The 22404-nt window shown below is 41.9% G+C and overlaps 2 protein-coding genes across 3 annotated transcripts; one reads left to right on the top strand and one right to left on the bottom strand.

The window, feature by feature from the left end:
• Positions 1–1262: 1262 nt before the first annotated feature.
• Positions 1263–2727, bottom strand: atg101 (autophagy related 101). The gene is made up of 2 exons (XM_030437885.1): positions 2172–2727; positions 1263–2083 (listed from the first exon to the last, which is right to left on the bottom strand). Exons 1-2 carry the CDS (start codon positions 2421–2423, stop codon positions 1679–1681), a joined length of 657 nt encoding a protein of 218 aa, XP_030293745.1. The 5' UTR covers positions 2424–2727; the 3' UTR covers positions 1263–1678.
• Positions 2728–2951: 224 nt separating this feature from the next.
• c2cd2 (C2 calcium dependent domain containing 2) lies at positions 2952–21937 on the top strand. 2 transcript variants are annotated; one of them, XM_030437880.1, is made up of 14 exons: positions 2952–3846; positions 4266–4361; positions 6109–6228; positions 8659–8760; positions 8984–9100; positions 11070–11178; positions 13443–13551; positions 13688–13752; positions 13884–13999; positions 14126–14294; positions 15534–15775; positions 16176–16443; positions 16715–16751; positions 19614–19830. In XM_030437880.1, the coding sequence occupies exons 1-14, from the start codon at positions 3565–3567 to the stop codon at positions 19696–19698; spliced, it is 1917 nt and encodes a 638-aa protein (XP_030293740.1). In that variant the 5' UTR covers positions 2952–3564; the 3' UTR covers positions 19699–19830. The 2 variants fall into 2 exon arrangements, with proteins under 2 accessions (XP_030293740.1, XP_030293739.1); XM_030437879.1 differs by lacking the exon at positions 16715–16751 and having other exon boundaries at positions 19614–21937.
• Positions 21938–22404: the final 467 nt, after the last annotated feature.

The following is a 22404-nucleotide window of genomic DNA, read 5'->3' as shown; positions in this document are numbered from 1 at the left end:
CCAAGAGTCGAATTTTTGTTATTTTTCAGATTTAGTTTTCAACTCTACCTGGCCATGCAGCCAATTTAATCTTAATCAAACAACATTTAACTAATTAGCCTAGCTTGTTTGTTGCTGCTTAAAGTACAAATCTCCCCAAAAATGAAAATTCAGTCATTATTCACTCACCCCAGGACAATAAGAGTCAGTTAAAGTATCGTAGTCCACAAAAACAATTCTGGAGCTTCGCAGCAAAACAGCGTTGCAACAACTGAAGTAGACTAGCTAGTGAGCCCAATTTTGACAGGGAGTGCGATAACACTTTTAGCTTGAGAGCTACAGTGAAATTTGTTTGTCATAAAGGGTGTCCCCATCTACTTAAGTTGTTTAGGAGAACAGTACTGTTTTGCTGTGAATGCTTTGTCGATGGCCAAACTTAATTTGACAGAAATAGGGTGAGTAGATCTTTGTTCCCATTTTCCTGAAACTTTCTCTTAATGTAAATGTACACATTAGAGCTCTGAATTTACCTTTTACCAGGTTACCCTGGTATCCTATTAGTAAAACCATATTAACGTTCTGTCACAGTTCTTCAGAGCAGATATAGGTGAGTGCAGTATTGACATTATTTGAAATGTACAGGGTCATGAATTTAAGTGATAAACATCTACCAGGGTCTTAATTTAGGGTTTAAGAACATCTTTTCCATGAATTCCAAAATCTCCAAATCTATAATTCTTCACCTAATTTAACAAGCCAAAAGGTTTTCAATTAATTACAATATGTATGTGTGACACATACTTTACATACTCATAAATTACAGATAATACCCAGTTGTTGGTTTGCTTCAATGTAACAGGTGACGCAGAAAGAAGCCTGTTGATGACAACCTGAAGAACTACAGTGTGTGAAAACAGACACACACCGGTCATCCTGTGGGCAGACAATCCTGAGCCAGAGGGATGTTTTTCAAGCTGCAGGCCGCGTTGACATTTTTTTGACTGGAAACTCAGGAGTGAACTTGGGAGGTGTTTGCTTTAATTTGGAAAAAATGGCCAACTGGAAATCCTGTCCTACCCGTGTGTAAGGTCACAATCGGCCATCAAATTGTGTGCAGAGAGGAAGTTTTCACATGGATGAGGAAATCTGTTCACATACTCAGCCATTGCTTTTGGATGAAAAACAGATTTTATGTTATAACATGATTCATCCTTGTGAGTCTGTATTTGCTAGCAATTGTTCTCATATCAAAAGTTGAGTCTGAAGGAACCGAGATCGTTAGGTACAGTTACCATCCATTACAATGAGCAATATTTATTGTCAAAGATTTACAATAATTTACAGATCTGACATGATCAGCAACACAGCTTTTTAAAAGAATTTACCTGATATATAGTGTTACTTGCTACTGTGTTGAAGTTGCATTACTAACTATTGGAAGGTGAAGACAATCTGGAAAGAGAACTCTTTCAAAACCTAAATATCTTTGAAACAGACACATTACATAAGAGTCTTAAGGTACAAGCAGTACTGGGAGCCACAGCAGACTGATTATGTGTATACACTGATACTGCGCTGTTGTAGCAGGAGTAGAACTGACAAATTGTGTTTTGAGCATAATAGAGGTGAAAGGCCTGACTATAGGGAAGTTTCTGGATAAAATCCTCCAGATCTTCCCCCTCTCTGTCTTGGAACATCCTCACAGTGCCAGGGTGTCTTTGATCAGCCTTCTCATGGTTGTGCTCACAGAGGTGCCCAGAGAGTCAGTGATCTGGAATGTGATTTTGTAAAGGTAAGGCTGGACATCTTTGAGACTGGTGTCAAAAACGTTGTCCACTTCAGACTGGGTGGGCATCTTTGGCAGGTATTCGTGGCGATTTATGACCTCAACAACGTTGATCACCTTCTCGCCCAGCTTCTCGCCCACTTTCTCCCTGCAAATCTGTCTCTCCTGCTCGTTGGCCAGGTTGACAACGTTGACCTTAATGCTCCACACTTCCCAGGGAATGCACTCGTCTGAAAAAGGCCACCGAGACTTCTTCTTCTGGTAGAACTCCAGGGAGATCTGCCCCATGCCGTCGCTGCCAGAGTTGCTCAGAGCATCCTGTAACCAAAACATATGACAACACCGTGAAATTATAGGCCTGCTCGGGCATTACAGTCAACAATCACACGTTGAAACCACCAATTACCTTGAATTCAGACACCGCTTTCCTGATAACCCTGTCCAGCTCCTCCGAGGACACCCTGACAAAGGTGAAATCGATGAAGTCACAGTCGATGTCCAGTGTGCCTACGGTACCAATGGAGTAGGTGCCCTCCTTTTTGTAGTGAAATTTCCCGGTGCTGCGATGGAGTAAAATAGTATGCAGCAAAGCCAGCATAGCTTCTTCCACCTGCCTCGCCTCCACTGTTACCTCCAGGACTTCCGAGCGGCAATTCATTGCGAAGTTATATTTATTTCCATTTACAAGCGACGACGCGACTGAGGTGGCGATGGCTGCTGTTTAGCCAGCTCGATCACGTTAGGTGACGAAGATACTTTGTTTACCTCTACTGGTGGGCGGCGCCTATTCCACGCAGTGTATTACAGTATATTAAAATACGAAATACTTTTTTCCCAGAAGCTATCCTACCTCAAAATATATTTTGATTGGAGGGACGACAGGAACATTGTTGACAATAGCTAGCAGGCAGGCTGGCTGGCTAGCTTGTTTGCTACAAATGGGACAGGAAGATGTGGTAATGATGACTGGGAGACAATCTACGGCAAGTCACGGAGTTCAAAATACTGTTTCGGAGTTGTTTTTCACAATTGTGTTCTTTTAATGGGCCTTTCTTTAACTCACGTGGGATAAAACACGATCCAAGATTGAGACTAACTTTGAAAACAGCACACTTTAGCCTATTTTGGGCAATACGAGTATTTTCTCACGACCACCAGGCAACAACAAACGTTCGCATTTGCCGCGGTGCACTCTGGGAGTTACAGTTTGTGCCACATATCCGTTTGAGAACGGCAACTTTGTACAGTCAGACTGGGCTGCAAACCAAGTCCAGAGGCAAGGACAGCACTCTCCGTCTCGAGGATGTTTCACCGGGACTCTTGTTCGCTATCTGGATACAGTCGGGTCGAGCTTAACCGTAGACGCCGGAAATAATTACTATATGGGAAACTTTGGCGATCGCGTAGCTGATGAATGTAGCTAGTTAAGCGAACCGCGGCGAAGATTAGCTAACTAAGCTAACAACCATAGTCAGTGAGAGGAGGGGAGTGCGCTTTTCTGCAGGTACATTTGAAGCCAGAGACTACCTTCTGCTCTTTGGCAATGGTCTAGGTATCTATAACCGTCTTGTGTAATTTGAAGCCTCTGTGTAGCTTTTAAAAGCTGCTATGAAGTACCGCAACATGGATAGCAATAAGCATAATGTGCGTTGGAGGTTGGGATCGGTGCTCTTATCAGTTGCGGGAGATTGCTTTCATTGATTTCGCCCTTCCCTGACCAAACACATGCTATGAGGTTGCCAGGAAATTTCTCCGAGGAGGTGTGTTAAAGCTGTGATCATCGCTCTCATTTGCAAAGAATGTCCGACTTTGAAAGTTCCAGTTCGTACTTCGGTTTGGAGGATCCGCAGTGGCTATGCATGGTCACACTTTTCATCGCGTCCCTGGTCACTCTGGTACTGTATTTCGTACAGTATTTCCAACAGAGGGGTGTAGGGACGAAGCAGAGAGCAGCGGTGGACAATGCGGCGAAGGAGGAAGCCGCCTCGCTGCTGGGATGGGCGCTGTCACTGAAAAGCTGGAAGGGTCAGTGGAGAGGAGCCTGGTGCAGGGCTCTGACTGACGAATCAAGGAAGCGTGGGGTAAGTCTCATGACCATCGAGCCACCAGTCCACTCTATGGCAGGGCAGGTGACACCAATAAAAGTGCAGTTTGTCATAGGCGGTGATTGTTCAAATGACCTGGGGAAAGGAAAAAAAATCATCTTATCTGTGCTGTCATGCAGAAGACTCAGCCACTTCAGATCTCACCCCATCCACTGACACATTTTCTGACAGCTGACACCAACAGTATCACTTTACTGTGCCTGCACCACCCCTGATCCACCTGTGTTGTTTCCCCGGAATTGTCAAGTTAGAACATAGTCATTGACGTTGCCAATGCGATCCAATACAGCCTGGATCATTGCTAATTTTATTGGCCAACTCCCTATTTTCCTCCTCCGTGAGCTGTGTAACTGGTTTGCTGTTGTTTCAATGTTTCTGTCTTCCTCCTCACCCAGGGCCCTGTTCTTTTGACGTTTGAAGAAGATGACGTGGAGGCATCAGAGCTCATGGTCAGCCAAGTGTCCAGCTTTCAGAAGTCTGCCAGAAACAAGGTGCGCAGACCCCAAAGTCCATCGTAAATACAGATGCCTTACTGAAGATGCCTTGATGATGTTGGCGACGGTTTTGTGCAGTGATCAATAAATGTAATATTATTTCAAATCTAGATCAGTTGAACTGTTGTTTAAGTGCCAGTGCCCTGCGCTCCTCCTCCGTCCAACCGCTGTAAGATAATATCTTTTGTTTTTTCATGGCAGCTTCAGCATTTATCTGGATTATAGCATCAGACACTAACAGATTTCTAATTTCTTTTTCTGTGTACTTTTATTGACAAAGGCTGTCCCTCAGATCAATCTTTCCTGCCCTAATTCAGTGCAAACAGAGTCTTTCTTCGACCGGTGCTGCGTTTTAGCCTGCAGCAGACGGCCTCTGATTCATCCACTCGCCAACCTTGCTACAGAGACTCCCCTGATTAATGAAGATTTGGCAAATAAGTCTGCCTGTCCTTTTAGTCAGGTGTCCACATGGCCGTTACACATGCCGTGATTTGATGGACACACTTGATGCATGATGCGTCTTTTATCTGTCATACAGACTGTGTTCCAACCTGCTGCAGACTGTGTCCAAAACAAACTGCAACCAGAGGGCTTTTTACTTTTTCGAGAGGTCAGATAGGGACAAATTGCTCGCCGTGTTTGCAGGCCACGGTTGGCTTTGCAGTGCTCCCAATGCAAACTCAGCCCTTTCTTTGTGATCATCATGATATGGGGCAAAATACCAGGTGCTGTGTCGCTGAATGCTGTGAGTTTAATGAACGGCGGCTTATTTTTACCCGTGTATGTGTGCCTGTGTGTGTGCGCAAGCTGTAAGAAGCTTACATAGCTGTCAAGCTCAGCAAGTGAGGAGGAGCAGGCAGACAGGAATGCAGCAGCACCTATGTTTATGTTAAGGTTTCCCCTTACTGTGATCTAATACCCAGCTAGATACAAACACACCCATCCTCCACTGAAAACTGTGTGAATACAGCGAATGAACATGTGTAAAGTAAGGACATGCTTCACTGTTATGTGATAATTGACTAACGTTCAGTTACAGATGCATTCCCTTTTCAGAGAAAGTGATTTTATTGTACTCACAGATGATTGAATCTGATGATAATGCCTTCAGAAGTTAGTAGAGACCTTTTTCCCCTTTCTCAGTTCAGTGCGAACTTCCCTTAAGGCAAATATTTAGCTTTTCGATCAGTTTTAGTAAAAGTCAGTCTTGTAAACACATCTCAGTGGTTTTGTCTATTCAGTTTGTGCCATGTGTTTATTGCAGGGCAGCAACTAACGATCATTTTCATTGTCAATTAATCTGTCGATTATTTTCTTGAGTGATCGATCAGTTGTTTCATCTGTGAAAAAAAACGGTGAAACATGTCAATGAGCGTTTCCCGAAGCACAAGATGACGTCCTCAAATGTCTTGTTTTGTCCACAACCCAAAGATATTCGTTCTAATGTTGTGGAGGAGTAAAGAAACCAGAAAATAATCACGTTTAAGAAGCTGGAATCAGAATTTAGACCCTTTTTGAAAAGAAAAAATACAAATAATACCCTAACTGATGACTTGATTATCAGTAATTGGATTAATTTGATAGTTGAAACTTGAGTACAAATTGGAGTTTGCCTCCCGGGTCTGTGTTGCTTTCTCATCACGTAATGTCACGACACATGAGTTGTATGCAACAGCTGTCACTTCTGTTCAACATTCTCAGTAGATGTATGTAACACTAATGCCTCACTTTTTCTTCCCAACAGAAAGCTTCCTGCAGTGTGGTCGGGGAGACACTTCAGTTCTCTGTCGGCGCAGCGCAGACAGCCATGGCTCCAGCAGATCCTTGTAAATACACAGTGTGTATAGCTCCACTGGAGCTGCAGGTAAATGCTCTATAGTTGATCCGAGGGTATCTATTAAAGCCGTAAGTCTCGTGTCAGTAAAAACAATACTCATTTGTTCATTGCTGGATATCCCTTTAACACAGGGGCGTCTGGAGACAGCGTTACATCCCTTGGAAGTCATTGTGGTTGAGTTTAATGGGAGATTTTATTGAACATGATGTGCTGCCCGGCTCAATGCTGGCAGGAGTCTTAGATTAAATGGTTGGGATATCTCTGTGCTTGGCAAATGTCCCGAAGACCTCATTAAAATCTCTGTCAGGCCTGTTTCCAGTAAGGCCTGCCCGCTTTGCCCACATTCCCATTTGTCAGGGGCATGCATAGGATTGATGTAACTCTAAGGATAAGACGCAAATGACTAATGGCTTCCTCGCTCTTACCTGGAAATTCCAGTAATTGATTTTCATTAGTCATGGCCAAATCTGACATGGTTCATTTTTCAGGAGAATATTCCAATGCCTGACTCACAGCGATTCCTAATATTCTTGGGAAATACTTTGACCCATTGTTCAAAGTGTTTAAAGTAGAATCGCAGTTAATGCGTTGAGATGTGTTATGAGTAGTGCTAGCTGCGGTAAGCTTTCATCCTGTTCTCAGGTCAGTGTCAAATCTCCACCATTGTATGGATACAGGTGGCCATACAAGCTAACCAAATTGTATTAAGGCTATATTTAAGCCAATAAGGTGCTCCCTGTCATCCCTCCTGAGCTCGTTGTGCTATAAATACAACCTGAGTGAGAGCCTCCATAGCTAAAGTGAGGCTTAGAGTCTGCCCTGTTTTGTTTTGGTTGTGGATCGGTTGTTGTTGCAGGAACATAAAGGAAGCCACTTGTCTCCTTTTCACTCTGATTGTTTGAGCTTAGCCTGGAAAGGTCAAAGAGCCTTTTCAAACGTCTCCATCCAACCACCACTGGAACAGTTGGTGGCTTTTGACTGGGATCCATGCTAGAATGCTCCTGGCTACTCGGGTTATGAGTGCTGGGATACGTGGGACAGAGGCTTTGGGCACTTGCAGTATATGGACACAATAATGCACCCAGTAGACTGCGGTGTGCTGCTGAGTGGACTTTGTCTTTTAACACACTACTGCACCACATGGCATGTTGCATGTGATGGCGAACACATGTGACATTGTCATTTCGTGTTCATCTTTGAAATGCAAACCCGGCATTTACATATCTGTAGTAAGGCTCCACTACAGTCACATGTGTCTTGTTGTAGTGATGTCAGGTGACGTGAGTCATGAAACCATTTCACTAGCTGTGTGATTTAGTAAGATTCTTCTTGGCAAACACTTTTTGATTGATTTTCAAGTTTTGTTATTATGCTGACATAAACTTCCAGTTTAAGCTATTCGTATGAAATGATCCGGATTATATCAGTGCAGCGTGCGATATTGTTCTTCTGGATCCATCTCAGTGTCCTCGTTGCCATCCATCTGATGAGGCCTTTGTTTGGCACCACAGAGGCGGCTGTTCAGTCCTTCGCTGGAATCCAGGCATGCTAGGACAAGATGGCCCAGTGTGTTTTCTCTTTTGCTTTTTTCATCTCTAATTCTTTTACTTTACAACTATCAGCATGCCATCTACTCTCAAAAATAGTTCCTTACAGATTAAAGCTGCAATGATTGGTCAGTTAGTTGATTAATGGATAAGTCAATTAAGACTAGAATGATTTGTCGGCTATTTTGATAACCAGTTAATTGTTTCAGGCCTTTTTTCAGGCCAAAAATGTCAACATGCAGTTTCCAGCCTCTTAGATGGACAGATTTGCTGCCTTTCTTTGTCATTCATGATAGTAAATTAAGAGTCTTTGGATATTTGGAAAAAATAAACAATTTGAAAACATCACATGTTTCTGTTTTTATATAAATAATTGTCAGTTGAGGCCCCTTTGCAGATTGTATCACACCAAATCATACAAATGATTCCTTTTCTAATTAGAAACTCATCCACAGATTACATTTTTGGATGAGTAGATTGACAAAATAACGTCTTCAAGGTGTGGCAAAACTGTCCTCTGTTTTCCTTAGCCTCGCATTTCTCGCTGCTGTGCAAGTAAGTCAACAAATTCACAGTAATCCACTGGGATGCATTATGTCTAATGTTGTGGAGACATTTATTTACTTTCAAGTGAGGGACCAAAAGCGCACAGAGACATAGTTGTTACAGTTGCTGTATGAGTTACAGAACAATCTGCAGCGGCAACAACCCTGTGATTTGACAGTGTTGGATATGTTGGTTAATATACAGAGAACCAGCATTGATACTGACAGTGAAATTTATTTTAATCTAATCTACCTTTGAAATATTGTTATGGATTTACTATATGTGAAACTGATCAGCACTGTTAGACTTCTGATCACCATGTTGTCAGAGGGCATCATGAGTTTGTCTCCTCTGTGTCCCTCAGCTTGATCTACAGATGCAGGAAGCTGATGATGAGGTGAAGGTGAGCTGGGGAGTGTCTCGGCTAGAGACAGCGGAGCTGCGGGTGACGCCCGCTTCCACACAGGTAATTTTTATGCTGCAGATGATAAGATGACCTGCTGTCTACGTTAAGTGCTGAATTTGTGTTAATTGTCATGTTTGTCATCTAAATGAGAGCCTTAGCATTTAAAGTCAGATGTCTACTGTTTCTTGTTTTGTTTTTACTTCAAGAAAGAAGGTTATGTTTGTGTTTCAATCAGTTTGGTGTTACGAGTAATTTATCCGACATAATATTTTCTCTCCGTCAGGACAATCCCAGTGCTTCCAGTGTAGCAGCCATTACAGAACAGTTGAGGCAGCTGTTATGCGCAACCCGTCCCTCTGTGATGCTGAGCTGCAGGCCTGCTCAGGCCTCAGAGGTCAAGGTGAGAAGAGACGTCATTTCTAATGCACGATATGTAAACATCTTCCACACAAGAACGCCATGTGGACAAGTGTGTACACGTCTGTTTTGTTAGGCCATGTCGGCAGATTAACAAATAGTGTTTAAAGAGGCTGTAATCAATGTTGTTGTTATAATGACAATGTCAACGTGTTCATGATTAATGAGGAACCTACAGAAAATTATTACTTGAATCTGCAGTTCCCTTTGGCTTCCTGGAGCTTTATAGCGGGTTTCAGTCCATTGTTTTGCTGTTTGGCTGCAACGTTCTTTCTGCCACAGCAGGCAGCTGTTTTCAGCTCAAAACCTCCACTGTACACTACCTGCTCAGCACAAACTAACAGACGGACACAGTGAACAACTAGCTGGTGAATAAAGTGAGAGATTTAGCATCTGAAGAGCAAGATATTTCCTCAGGAGTTGGTAGAGTCCAAAAACAGAGCTGAAAGAGAGAGAATGCTAGACTTGTTTTCACCAGGTGGCCAAGAACAAGGCTTCAAATGAATGTCAATGTTAATCTGTAACTTAAATGTATTCACGTAGAAAGATAGAATGTGATTTTTTTTGTTTAATTTAGTATACGTTTCCTCCAAGTGGCAAATAAATCAGTTATGGCAGGTTTAATCCATACTTTTATATCTAAGTCTTAGAACTGCTGGCTGTATATTCATGATTGGAGCATGTAATCATCCCTGAGCAAAGTCTGCACTAATGTAGAAAGAGTTTATTATACTGATATCAATTCACAGAAGGGTTTTTACTGATTAACTCCAGCCATCACAAGATGTCATGTCATGTCATGCGTTTCTGATTTGATTATGTGTCATGAGTTGGCATTTCGGTCAACTGTAGTTCAAATTCTTGGAGTGAAAGAAGGCACCACATCAGGTATAACAAGTTTTTTTTTTTTTTTTTTATACTAACTCTCTCTGAGATCAGTATCCAGTACCAAACAAATGATGTCCTCTTAGAAACAACTGATTATTTTCATCCTAATATTGACAAATAACTATTGCCTAAGTCACCAGAGCCCAGAGAGATCTCTTGTAGTGTCCTATTTTCCAAATGTTTTGAATTTTCCCAGATATGAAAAGGAGAAAAACAGGCACATTTCCCATTTCAGAGACAGAATATTCGGTTTCGGTTTGACCAACGACGCACAAGCGGCCCTAACGACTCTGAAACTCAGAGCTCACGCGCGTCACGCGATTCTGTAAGGGCACTCCCACACACAGCTTAACAGAGTCTTCAAGAAACTGAAACAAGTCCAGTTGCCTACGATGCAGCACTTTGAATTACCATGACCTGGAAGACTGAGAACCTTCATCAACGTTTGATTAACTTGTTTGATTAACAGTTACAGCACACACTGATTTTTCCCTACCGACACCCGAATCCCGTGTGATTTAAAGATTTAAAATGATCAAGCAGATCTGTGAGCCCATCAATACTGGATGATCTCTTCCAACAAGTCCAGGCAGGCATCTAAGTATCAGGATTGGCAGATCTATTCTAAGACTTGCGAGTTCTCAGATACACTTGATGTGCTCTGATGTTTCTTGTGTGTCTAAACACTGCTTTTCTTTTTTTTACTGCACCAACTTATAAACAATGGTTACATTGTCTTTCTCACAGAGGCATGGATACACTGCACATTAAAACTGCTGGAAGCCATTAATAAATGTTTTTAATGCTGTTACTTCACCAATTTCAAGAATACTATCGGCTGCCTCTGAGAGTAATGATCCAGTTTGCCCGGCTAAAAAAGGTTTTTGGAATCTGGTGTGGTTCTGAATGCCTTTCGATCATCCTGTAATATGTTTGTGCGGCATTGTGTCGCTTCTGTATAGAAAGGCAGGGAATAGGGTACCTTGTTTACATTGGTGCTATTCATATTGCCGCCAGGTGATCCCCATTGTTGACTTGTTTATTTACTGTCATTTTGCCAATAGGAAGCCCACAATAATGTGGTTTCACCCCCCAAACCCCCCCGCGCCCACGACTGGAAGCTGCTGGTGAAGAACACCCGAGTGACACTGAATCAGGAGGAAGATGCTGCAGGTGGGACACTTATCCTGTAAAAAAAAAAAATTGCTAACCAGGATCTGATGAAGTGTTAAAAACAACAAGTTGTGTTTTTTTACGGTAGGATATGTGCCAGACTATTTCTTCATAACACATCAGGGTGTGAAAAAGACAGAGATTTCTGGGGTATCAGCAACACGGGGTTCTTCTTTATCTTTTGCCAGATGGCAGCTGGGTGAACAATTGTGGCTGGTGTAGGTGTTGTCTTTTATTTTTCCTTTGGCTCCGTACAGACATCTCACTTCACGGATTCAGCGGTGCTCTGTAGTTGGGTGTCAGTAATGTTCTGAACTAAAGAAATAAATACAAAGATGTGAAATTCAATGACTTTCAACTCGTCTTAAAATCAAGGCTCACAATGAAAAAAACTATATAAAAACCATGCAATATGTACGTAAATTGATCAAAACTCAACATTAGGAAAAAAGAGGAAATGATGCAGAACCAAGTCTGCAGAGTAGAGGCAAGACAGGCAAGTGAGACAGGAGGCATATGTCACTAAAGGGGAAGGTCTCACATAGCCTGGGTCCAGATGTTTGAACCTGCCCACTCCACCAAGTTGACTGATTCTGAAAGTGAAATTGAAAGCGTTGACAGTTGATAGTTCTGTTTTCTTCTATCTTTCTTCTTTCTTTTATTGGCACCTTTATAATAAATTTCCAGTGGCAAGGAGGGGGGAAAGCGGAGGGCCTTGGGAGATTAATGGCAGAAATTAATTACTCAGGAGCACAACAGGAGAAAGGGAGACTCAGGTTAAAATCATTGTGTTGGCAGGTATGTGCCTGGTAGAGTGACTTCCTGCTGTCCTCATGAGGTTGCCTGCAGGCAACAAAGACTTTGAGAAGTCACTGCCCCTACCAAGAAACAGTCTGGAAATTAACCCCCTAGATGCCACAAATCTTAACAACATGTTTATCCATTGGTTTGGTGACTCTCTCTTTTTATTCCAAAATGTCTAACTGTTCCTTTATGTGCACTTTTAGTCCAGGACATAAAGAGATGTTTTACAGAAGTAAACATAAGAGTTTGATAAATCAGCTGCTGGTTCTGTTTTGTGTGCTTCTGTCTTTTCGGCAAGTGTAATGCTGGTGGGGATTTTTGCAGCTTCACATATTTTATTATTAATAAACCTATAATTTCAACTTTTAAGATCACCTCATTTTCAAACAAAATTTTAAAAACACTGTCATAACATGAGCTAACATACATTCTTTATAGACCCTTATAGCTAATCAGTTTATCTTTTTTTTTTTTATAAGGTGGAAGTATAACTATTTAAGGGAGTGTTTCTGCCTGGCCTTTGTTTATGCTACCAACAAACTGTAGCCTGTGCATCCTGGTCAGAGCCTCTCCAGACAACGAGGGGGAGGTTTGTTTGTCAGTTGGCTGTCGAAGGTGGTAGTCTGCTGGTTAAAGTTGAAGAATGTCGGCCGTATTTTAAATAATACACGCACATCAATATCACACCTGCAGACCTGCACAGATTGGAGATGCCCGTATGATCCGAGTGAAAACAAAGCACCGGGGCGTTGTCAGCCATGACACTAGATGCCAATATGCTTTGAGCTGCTGTTAAAATGACAGTCCAGTGAAGTCTTATCCACAACGACTTTGTTTTGGTAGTTCCTGCGCTGAGTCATTCATTTATTGTGAGTCAGTGCCTTTCAGGACTCCAGACATCCTCTTAAGTATTCTGCCCAACACGTTATATTGTACAGCAGAGACATGACACAGCATTCACCACTTCACTAACTGTCTTCCTTCCTTTTTAAGTGAAGAGCAGTTATACTTAGCTTAACTTCACTTGTAACACTTCCTGTGGGCTAGAAGCCAGATCCAGAGCTGCTGCGGTGAGCACTCGGTCTTTAATATTCTTGCTGATATTGTGTTCATTAAGACACAGTGCTGTCACAGTGTTGGAGCTTGGCTTGTGGCTAGTAAATATCAGTGTAAGTGCTTCATGAAAATGGGCTTCATCGCATGTGCTGAGGAGGCGCTCTCGACCAGAGTCTCCTCTGACCTATGCATAATTCATCAAATAAACAACGTACGCTGACCTCGCCTCTGTCCATTAAAGTGAGGCAGTGGATGAAAAAAGGAATGACCAAAGCAGAATTGAATCTCGCTCGCCAGCATACTTTATTTGATCAAGAAGATTTTCGAATGAGTTTGCAGTGAGATCTCTGGTCACACACTGTTTCTTTTTCCGTGATGCAGACTGTTTTCTGCTGTGTTTGCAGGCAGCATGAATCCTCTGTGTGTGCTGAGGCTAGATGATCCTCCACAGAGGTTTAACACCTCTGTTTTGAAGAACACAACCAATCCTGCCTGGGACCAACCGTTTATCTTGTAAGTTTTACCGCAGAGCCTCAGAGCGCTGCAAAACGAATGACTGTTTTTTCCAAACATGTTTTTTGTTTTGTTTTGTTTTGTTTTTCAATGCAACCCATCTGTAATAAAGTGATGTTCCTCCCTTTTTCACCAGTGAATTGAATGGCCTTTCAAAAGAGCTCATTGTTCAATTGGTGAATGATGGACAACCTCAAGAAAGTAAGGAAATCACTGACTGCCTTTTCTTTTATGTATTTGTGACAATATATGAGACATGGTATTTTTTTCACTTTCTGTGGGGGTTGCATGTTTTGGTGCCACCAGATTAAATTAGGTGTCTCTCCTCTCAGATTGCTTACTTGGTCAGGTGTCAGTGCCTTTCGATCTTGTAAAGAAGCACCCCAAAGGACAGCAAACATTTGCACTCATGACCAAAGACAAAGTGACTGGATCACTTACTACTGAGGTAAGAGCATCATCCCAGTTAACTTAAGACATTATGATGTTTGTTATGACAGATACAGTTTGATTCTCTTAATGTGTCTGAAGTTTTCATGTTAGAATATTAACTGTTGAAAATCGTACCCATCAGTTTACCTACCTGGAGCCCAGTGAGGTGAGGTCCTGGCACCCTCCCACCCCAGCCTCCAGTAAGAGGGTTGAGATGGACCGTACGGTCATGCCCTGTGGCACCGTGGTTACCACCATCACCGCGGTGAAGAGCAAGCCAGGTCGGCCTCTCCCTCTTGGACTCAACATAGGTATGGCCTGCCACAAACTGCGAGACCACACGGCACAGGGAGGCTCATGGAGGTTTCTGTTTATTCTGCTGGTAATGTAGAAACAGTTTCAAATCCAAACAGCTGGCGCAAAGAGATAGTTAGTGTTGGCAAATATCCACTGACGTTGAGCTGCTGCTCCAAAACAGCCAAACTAGGCAGAAACTTCAGTTTTGAAAGCTAGAGTTCTTGGCACCTAGCAGATCTATGGAGACTCTACTCCTCTGCTGATATATGACGACCCTTTGGTGCCCTCGCCTTTAAAAATTTATTTACTTAAAGTTATTGAGTAAATACACGTTCACTTTTTTCATATGAATTGATATCTTTTTAAATACTGCAGTAAATATCTTCACATGTAGATGCTGAGATGTTGCTGTGATAGTTATGTTAATATTGGTCAAATTCATTGTTTGTATCCAAATCAAAAGCTGTAACTCCGGCAACGATCATATGAAAGCTCTGACAGATCCTGCTAAGACTGATTAAACAAAGGCCAGAGCGGCGTGGCTCTAAGGACGACAATGCTAATATTATACCTAGCGTGTTAATATTGTGAGAATGTTAGCATCCCGATGATAGCATTTAGCCAATTACAACCGTAAGCAGCTGGTGTGAGTCTTGTTATTTTAGAGGTTATCAGAGGTTTCTGTATGATGCATCTAAAACTCGAGTACTAAATAATTAAGTTAATAGTGTCCACGCCAAGAGAGAAAATGATAATGGCAATGATAAAGATGTAAGCATCCACACTAATGAACAAGACTGTTCTGTAAAGAGTAGTGTCAAAGCACGCTGAGGACTCAAGCTCAGGAAAAATGGATGTTGACCTGTTTCTGCCTCATGGTGCACAGAGAAACAAGAAGAAAACTAGAAGAATATGTTTTGGTTGAATTCTTCAGAGATGAGAGTGTTGGGAGTTGGGAGAATCCTAAACTAAGTTACAAGAGTTGTTGTTGTTGTTATCCTGGCAATTGTCAGAGGCTTCAAATGTGATAACAAAGATATCACTTGCCACTGTCTTTGTCATCATAGTTTCCGGCATTCACTTGAGTTAGAACAATTTTCCTGCAGTGGCAAGTCAAAGATGCCTGCTGTATACAAAGGCCTACTAGTGGACCACAGCTGAAAGTGCAGTCATTTTTTTTCTAGCTACAAATCTTTGAGGTATCGGTTTTGAGCTTCCATTATACCTGTCATAATAACTTTGTGCTCCCTCAGATCCTGTCCATAAAGCAGTGGCCAACAAGCCCAAGCTCGCAGAGCGTCGTGTTTCAGAGCAGGCATCTATGCTGGGGGCCACAGTCAGCAAGGCCCTGTCCTCTTCTGATACCGAGCTGCTGATGCTCAACGGCACAGACCCGGTGGCCGAGGCCGCCATCAGACAGCTCCACCAGTCGGCCAAGCAGAAGCTCAAGTCCCCAGTGAAGAAGAGCACCATCATCATCTCCGGCATCGCCAAAGTAAGGACAAGCTCCAGTACCGGAGGAAATGTCTCACTTTTAGTGTCAGGGGTTTACACCGTTTCCATCCAACACCTTTAAAGTTTGTGCCTTTCCTAATCTGTTGATCATGAAAGAGGAAAGAAATGGAAAATGAAACAATTTGTGCCAAGTCTGGAGCAGAGAGAGACTCCCTACGGATTAAAACTGGGCTTTTCAGTGGAAAACAGTTTGCTTAACCCCATGATAAACCTCCTGCCTAAATTACATGAATAGACGCAGAGCTTCAAATAGAAATAGTTGGTCATTCATGATGCCTGAGGGACTGTTTGCATGCGTTTAAATGCAAATTTTAAGTCAAAGGAAATATCGCTTTTCCATAAAAGTATTTTAACCATGTAAATACGCTTTAATTTTCCAGACACCCTTGTCTCAGGATGATGAGCTTGCTCTGATGGCGGGCTACGCTGCAGCGATGGACGCCTCGATGTCAGAGGGCGGCTCTACTCAGGATGTGACTACAGCGATTGCGACAGGGACCAGCAGCCCCCCAGACGAGTCCGAGCCTCAGGAAGGCCCCAGTGGAATCGGCCGCCCTCCAGAGGACTGGGAGAGCCAGACCGGAGAGGAACTAGATCACACCTCGCTATCCATGTGTGTGTCTGAGGCGAGCTGTAAGAAGACCAGAGGTGAGAGGTCACACAGTGCTCTCACTGACTACTAAAGCCATCAGTTACTGTGGACATGGTGATGTAACTGGTCGTCAATTGGTGTTTTATACCCTAAATCATATTTAAAATCTTCCAGTAACATATTGCCTGAAGCCAGAACTTTTCTCCACTTGGCTGTGATGACAGCCATCTGTTGCTCCTCAGTGACGCCTTCTGTTTTTGTGTTTTTCTCTCTCTTTCCTTCTGTTTTAACCTTTCCTTTTTTCAACTCTCGTCACTGCCATCTTAGAGGAAAGCAGTGATAAGCTCACATTATGTCCCAATGAGTAAGTTACCTCATGAGTTGCTTGGTAGTACCCTCGGCACTCTAGTGTGTGTAGTGTCCGCTAGTTATCAGTAGAATAGATGACATAGTTTTTTTGCAAATTATTTTTCATTTCATGTCAAATCAATTAGATATTAGCACATACACCCTGTAGTTACTCTATTTAAGAGCTTGTAAGTGTTATGGGGCTGCAGATAGAGACAAAGTGCTGTTAACATTTTGCTATATTCGTGTACAATATTCGCGGTTCAGTCACGTACTTAAATAGAAGTCGTCAATTGACTTTACTGTATATCTTTGCAAGAACAGGAATTGCGTGTTCTTTGGAATTATTTATGCATTTACTTGAATAGGCTGCGTTCCACTGTCTGCACGTGTGTCTCCTGCAATTGCGTCATTGTTTCACACGCCATCTCACGGTCACATGCGTGCATGACTGACTGAAGTCGATTGAGGTTATGGAATGCAAGTGGGACAGCCAACATTAAGCGATCCTTTAGGCCTGTTAGTTGAGTCTCTCAAAATATGCCTTTTTTTGGTCCTTGAATTTGATATTCAAGAAGGTTTGGGACCCTTGAATGTTATCTGTTGCATTGTAGGACATTCGATGGACTGTAGAAGATGATCCTTCTTGACCTACCGGTGTCAAAGACCATTGTCACTATTATTCCCTTATTTAATGCGTCTGCCATTTCACAATCTAAAACAAGGCCGAGGTTTGAGGCGCCCCGAAAGTACAACAATGGCTTGGACGACAAACCTTGGATTGTTGAATACATTTGAACGTGAATGGATGTCGAGAAAAATGGGCTGAAGTGGAATGTCGAATACCGAGAGCGGTTTTGTTGAAAGTATACAGCAATTAAAATGCCAATAAAGCAGACTTGTTAGTGCAGAGTAAAATACACCACACATACTGGAAATCAGACATCTCACAGTGGAATACCAACAACATTTGTTTGCTGTTCTGTATATAGTTCAACCTTTTGCTGTAGGAATTAGGGGTGGTGAAAAAAATTGATTATTGATTAATCGCCATTATAACATTGACGATTATGATTCGATTATTAAATTTCCAAAAATCGAATTAAAAAAAAAAAAAATTATTATTTTTTTTTTTTTTTTAAATAGTAATACAAACTGGAGTCCTCCTCTTACTGGCTTCCGCTACATGGTCCACAGTCTGGAGCCAAGATATGTTATTCCATGTCGGAGCTTTTTCACACTTAAATCAATTCCAAATCTTTACAAGGAGACAAACCTTTCCGTGCAAGTGTCCCTCAACTCTGCTCACAGGGTAGCAATAACCTGCGATGCCTGGACATCCAGAGCTACAGTCTCATATGTGACCGTTACAGCTAATTATGTCAGCAGTTAATGGAAGCTAATGTCCTACGTACTTCAGACGAAAGCTATCGATGATAGCCACACAAGCGCAAATATGTGTGAGTTTCTCAAAGCAATGGCAGACGAGTGGGGAATAGAGAAACACGCCCTGGTTCTCGTCACCAACAATGCCTCTAACATGAGTCCAGCTGCTGAGCTTGGCAGCTTTCTTTTAACAGTGAAACACTACATTTAAAACAAATTAAAAAATAATAATTTTGATATTACAGTTACACTATACAATATTGAAGGTGCTGTGAGGTGTTACTCAAAAGATAAGTAAAATAATTCAGCAGCTGACTGATGTTAAATGGAAGATCAATAATCGTTAATAATTGAAAATCGATTTGTAATTGAATCGAGACTTCTATAACCAGAATCGAATCGAATCGAATCGAATCGGGAAATTGGGCCGATTAACCACCCCTAGTAGGAATTTATTCTGGAGGATTATGGAGGATGCCAGTGTTACTGTCTCCATATGTCATTAATTCAAAGTATTTATAATCTAATCTACAAATATAAAATAATCCTAGCATCTCCTTGTGTGCAGAAAGGAAGTAGGATTGCACAATTAATCAAACGATTATAGAAATGCAATATGGCCAAATGCAATATCTGAATGTGAATATTTTCATACAGGTAAAATGTGTACATGTTTGTTTGGTACTAACTCCAAACAAATGTCATATCATCATGATTTTAATAGTTAATTTAGTTTGATGCCAAAATAATTGCATTATGATTTTGAAAAAAAAAAAAATAATGCCTGCTTCAGGGTTGGAATGTGCGGCTGCTTTCTGTTGCTACCTTTCAGTATGTGTTAGCTGGTAGTAAAACACAGTTCAAAGTCTGATTGTCTCTATTGTTCGACAGAGCTCTTGCACAGAGGAAAGACTAGTTGTCAAAGGGGGAGTAAATACAAAGTTTCGTTCCTCTAATCGTCCAGGCTAGATTTTATTAATCAATAACCAACTAACACAAATCCTGTGCCCCTTCTGCTTCAGACTGCTGTTTCTAAATCGCTGCTACGTCGGATACTTATATAAATATTGCACATGCCTGTTGTCTTGATATAGTCCTTGTCTAAATCAGAGCTGCAACAATCAATCGATTGATCGATTAGTTGCCTGCAAATATTCTGATATTCATTAAATTGGTTCCATCATTTTTCTCAAAATAAAAAAAGTCAAAATTGTATGAACCAACCTCTTAAATGGAAATATATCTGGGCATCTTTTCTTCTCTATGACAGCCACCTTACTGTCTTTGGGTTGTGGGCCAAATGAGACATTTGAGGACATCATCTTGGGCTTTTGGACACACTGAATGACATTTTTAAACCCTTTTTCGGACATTTAGAGACCAAACAACTAATCTATCAATCTAGAAAATAATCAAGAGGCCAATCGAACAATGGAAATAATCATTACATGCAGTCCTCATCACAATAAATACTTTCTGCTCTCCACTACAGGCAGCTTCCTTCAGAAGAGTGCCAAGCTCTTCTTCCGGCGGCGTCACCAGCGCAAGGACCCGGGGATGAGCCAGTCGCACAATGACCTGGTGTACCTGGAGTCTCCTGCAGCAGTGGAGCGGGCCAGCCGAACAGCCACACTTAGCCGCATGCTCAACCGCAAGAGTAAGAATAAGAGCAAAGCCAACGGCTCTACCTCCATGGGGGAGCCACATGCGTGACCCCCCCGAGCCCACCATCCTCTCCTGTCACCTCAGTCCCTCCTACAACAACTACCATCACCACCTTCACCTCAAGCTTGCACTGGCAAACTTCCTGGCTAACCTACGCACACACACCCCCCCCCCCAGGTGCTCGACCTGCATACTGGGGCTCCTGCATTGTAAATGGGAAAGCTGTGTAGATGGAAAAATATCCTCTCTACTGCCGTTTCCTGTTTCCTTTGAGTAGCACATATTCCACCAAAAAGCAAGTGTGTGCATGTGTGGATGAAGGTCTCCCGTCTGAGAGATTAATGGCATTTCAGAGGATATTACTTAGCATGTTTTCTTCTACTTGATTTTATGCAACATTTTGAAATCTTTTTAAGTGCTTTTGTGGCCTTATTATGGACAGAAAAAGGACTGGTGCGGGCCGTCGAACTCTCCCTGCTGTAAACCGTAAGTTTCCTACGGTGGAGCAACAGGACCAAAGATGAAGAGAAGAGTGGTGTTTGTATGATTTGCACAATTTTAGTACCTTTTATTTAAAGTGCAATGACAGGAGCTACTCTTGTGCTCGAGATTCATGTTAAAAAAACATTCAACAAAGGGAGATGATCTTTTTTTTAGTGCACGACCGGTGCAAGTGGGAGATTGTAACACGACTACTTTTTGACACTAATACTATGAAATATGGCATTTATACTAGCTCATCGAAAATCCTTTTAATTTTATTCCAAATGAAATGAGATTGGAACAACAGCTATATGAAATGGGCATATAAAAAAAAATGTCAGCCTTGTGTCTAACGAAGACATCCGAACCAGACATTTATGATTGACACGTACAGAGGCAACAAAGGCCATTGACAGAAATAAACAGCTTTCCAATGTGACGAAAAAAGCAACACTGTGGCTAACAGAAACTTTAGCTAAACGTGAACATTTTATGTTTACGCCTCTCTGCAGTGTTTTCCAAATGATATGCAACTTTCTTATTTGTCTTCCTTTAAAGATTGCTGTACACTACTGTTAGCAGCATTGTTAATGTGTCAAAAGGGAACTGAATGAACCTTTACCCAGGGACTGTGATGTTACGCTCGGCCATACTCGCATTACGCACTAATGAAATCTGTTCTATACTCGGTCCAATCTGAATGAACTCCTCAGTCTTTTTATTTGATGTTTTATTGTTTTTTAAACGATGTAGCTATGAACACATGAACAAGAGGAAGTGTGAACACGTTTGGGAGCAACCACGTAGTTTGGCTGCTTTTTTTTTTTTTTTTTTAAATATCCAGCTAATGATTGTATTTCCTTTCTGTAAAGCAGCTTGTTGAAGAAGTTTTCTGTACATCATGTTAACTACTGTTTCTTCTAGAAGTTTAATAGATGCAGCAAAATGGCAGACAGAGCTAACAGATTGCCTTACAGTTATTCTGAGGATGATGTCACCGGTGGACTTGTTCCTTGACTTGACTTTTGGCCTCCCGAGGCCTGTCCACCATCACACCAGAGGACTGAAGGACCACCGCGTTCCGTGCACCATCAACAGTGTCTAGAATCAAGACGCCTATGCACATAACATATCTGTTAACTGGGTGTTTACATTTTTAAGACGGTCAGAATTAAAAACACTCACCTGCTGTTCATGCCAACACTCTGCTGCAGATCTACCGCGGGTTGTCTTTGTGTCTTGGTGTTAACAGTAAATGGTAAGAACTGTGATCCCTTCTCACCAACCGCTCTCTGCCACCATCATGGACTTGATTCCGGTCTGTTTTCGGGGCTGAAAACAAAACAAGAAAAACTTTTAGCATCCGGACAGAATCACCTTTAAACTCTGAGGAACGGAGGGGGAAAACGGGTTGTTTTAATCGTGCTCGAGCCCTTGCTTACGGAAGCCTGCGAGCATTGGCTACTGTTATGCATTTAATAAGCAGTAGGTCTGTATGTGATTAATAAACTGCTTCCTGGTGTTTTTTTTTTTTTTAATTGGCAACTGCTCTGTGCACACAAACTGACTTAACTGTTGTTGCAGAATGTCAGTCATCTCCCTGCAGGGATTGTAACTAATATACATATCGAGTTCATTTTCAACAATAAATATTGATTGGATAACTGAGATGTTGTTGCCACTTTGAATGTCCTGGCTGCAGTGAATTATTTTCCAGAGCCCCTTTAACGCAGAAACATGTTAATGTGGACATACTATTTCAACTCTTTGTTTTCAACCAGGAAAATGTGATACAGGTGCCCCTATGAGAGCAAAAGCAATGGGTAATGTGGTGGAAAGTGACTATTTCCATTGTTTGTACATGAGACTGCTACTCCACCAAACTGCAGAGGGAAATATTGCACTTTCTACTGCATTACATTTGGTGGACAGCTCTACTGTGTACTTATTTTGCAGATTATTTTTCTTACATGATTAGCTCCAAGCACATAATGCATTCCTTCAGCAAAAAAAAAAAAAAACTGTCTCCCTCTATTGTGGTCACTTAAGTCTGGAGTCCTCAGAGGATTATGTTCTATTATTTTTGCTAAATCTGCCAATGAAGAGGAAATATTTCAACTTGGGTTTTCTGCACA

The sequence above is a fragment of the Sparus aurata genome, chromosome 13 (genome assembly GCF_900880675.1).
Source record: "Sparus aurata chromosome 13, fSpaAur1.1, whole genome shotgun sequence".
In the NCBI taxonomy this organism is placed as follows: domain Eukaryota; kingdom Metazoa; phylum Chordata; class Actinopteri; order Spariformes; family Sparidae; genus Sparus; species Sparus aurata.
The sequence above is the reverse complement of the archived record's forward strand: the minus strand, read 5'-3'. Positions and strand labels throughout refer to the sequence as shown.

Coding starts and splice junctions, on each gene's coding strand:
- atg101 (XM_030437885.1), bottom strand. CDS start 2,423: ATGAATTGCCGCTCGGAAGTCCTGGAGGTAACAGTGGAGGCGAGGCAG. Junction 2,084..2,171: donor AAGCGGTGTCTGAATTCAAG/GTAATTGGTGGT, acceptor TTTTGGTTACAG/GATGCTCTGAGCAACTCTGG.
- c2cd2 (XM_030437879.1), top strand. CDS start 3,565: ATGTCCGACTTTGAAAGTTCCAGTTCGTACTTCGGTTTGGAGGATCCG. Junction 3,847..4,265: donor ACGAATCAAGGAAGCGTGGG/GTAAGTCTCATG, acceptor CTCCTCACCCAG/GGCCCTGTTCTTTTGACGTT. Junction 13,552..13,687: donor TGGGACCAACCGTTTATCTT/GTAAGTTTTACC, acceptor CTTTTTCACCAG/TGAATTGAATGGCCTTTCAA.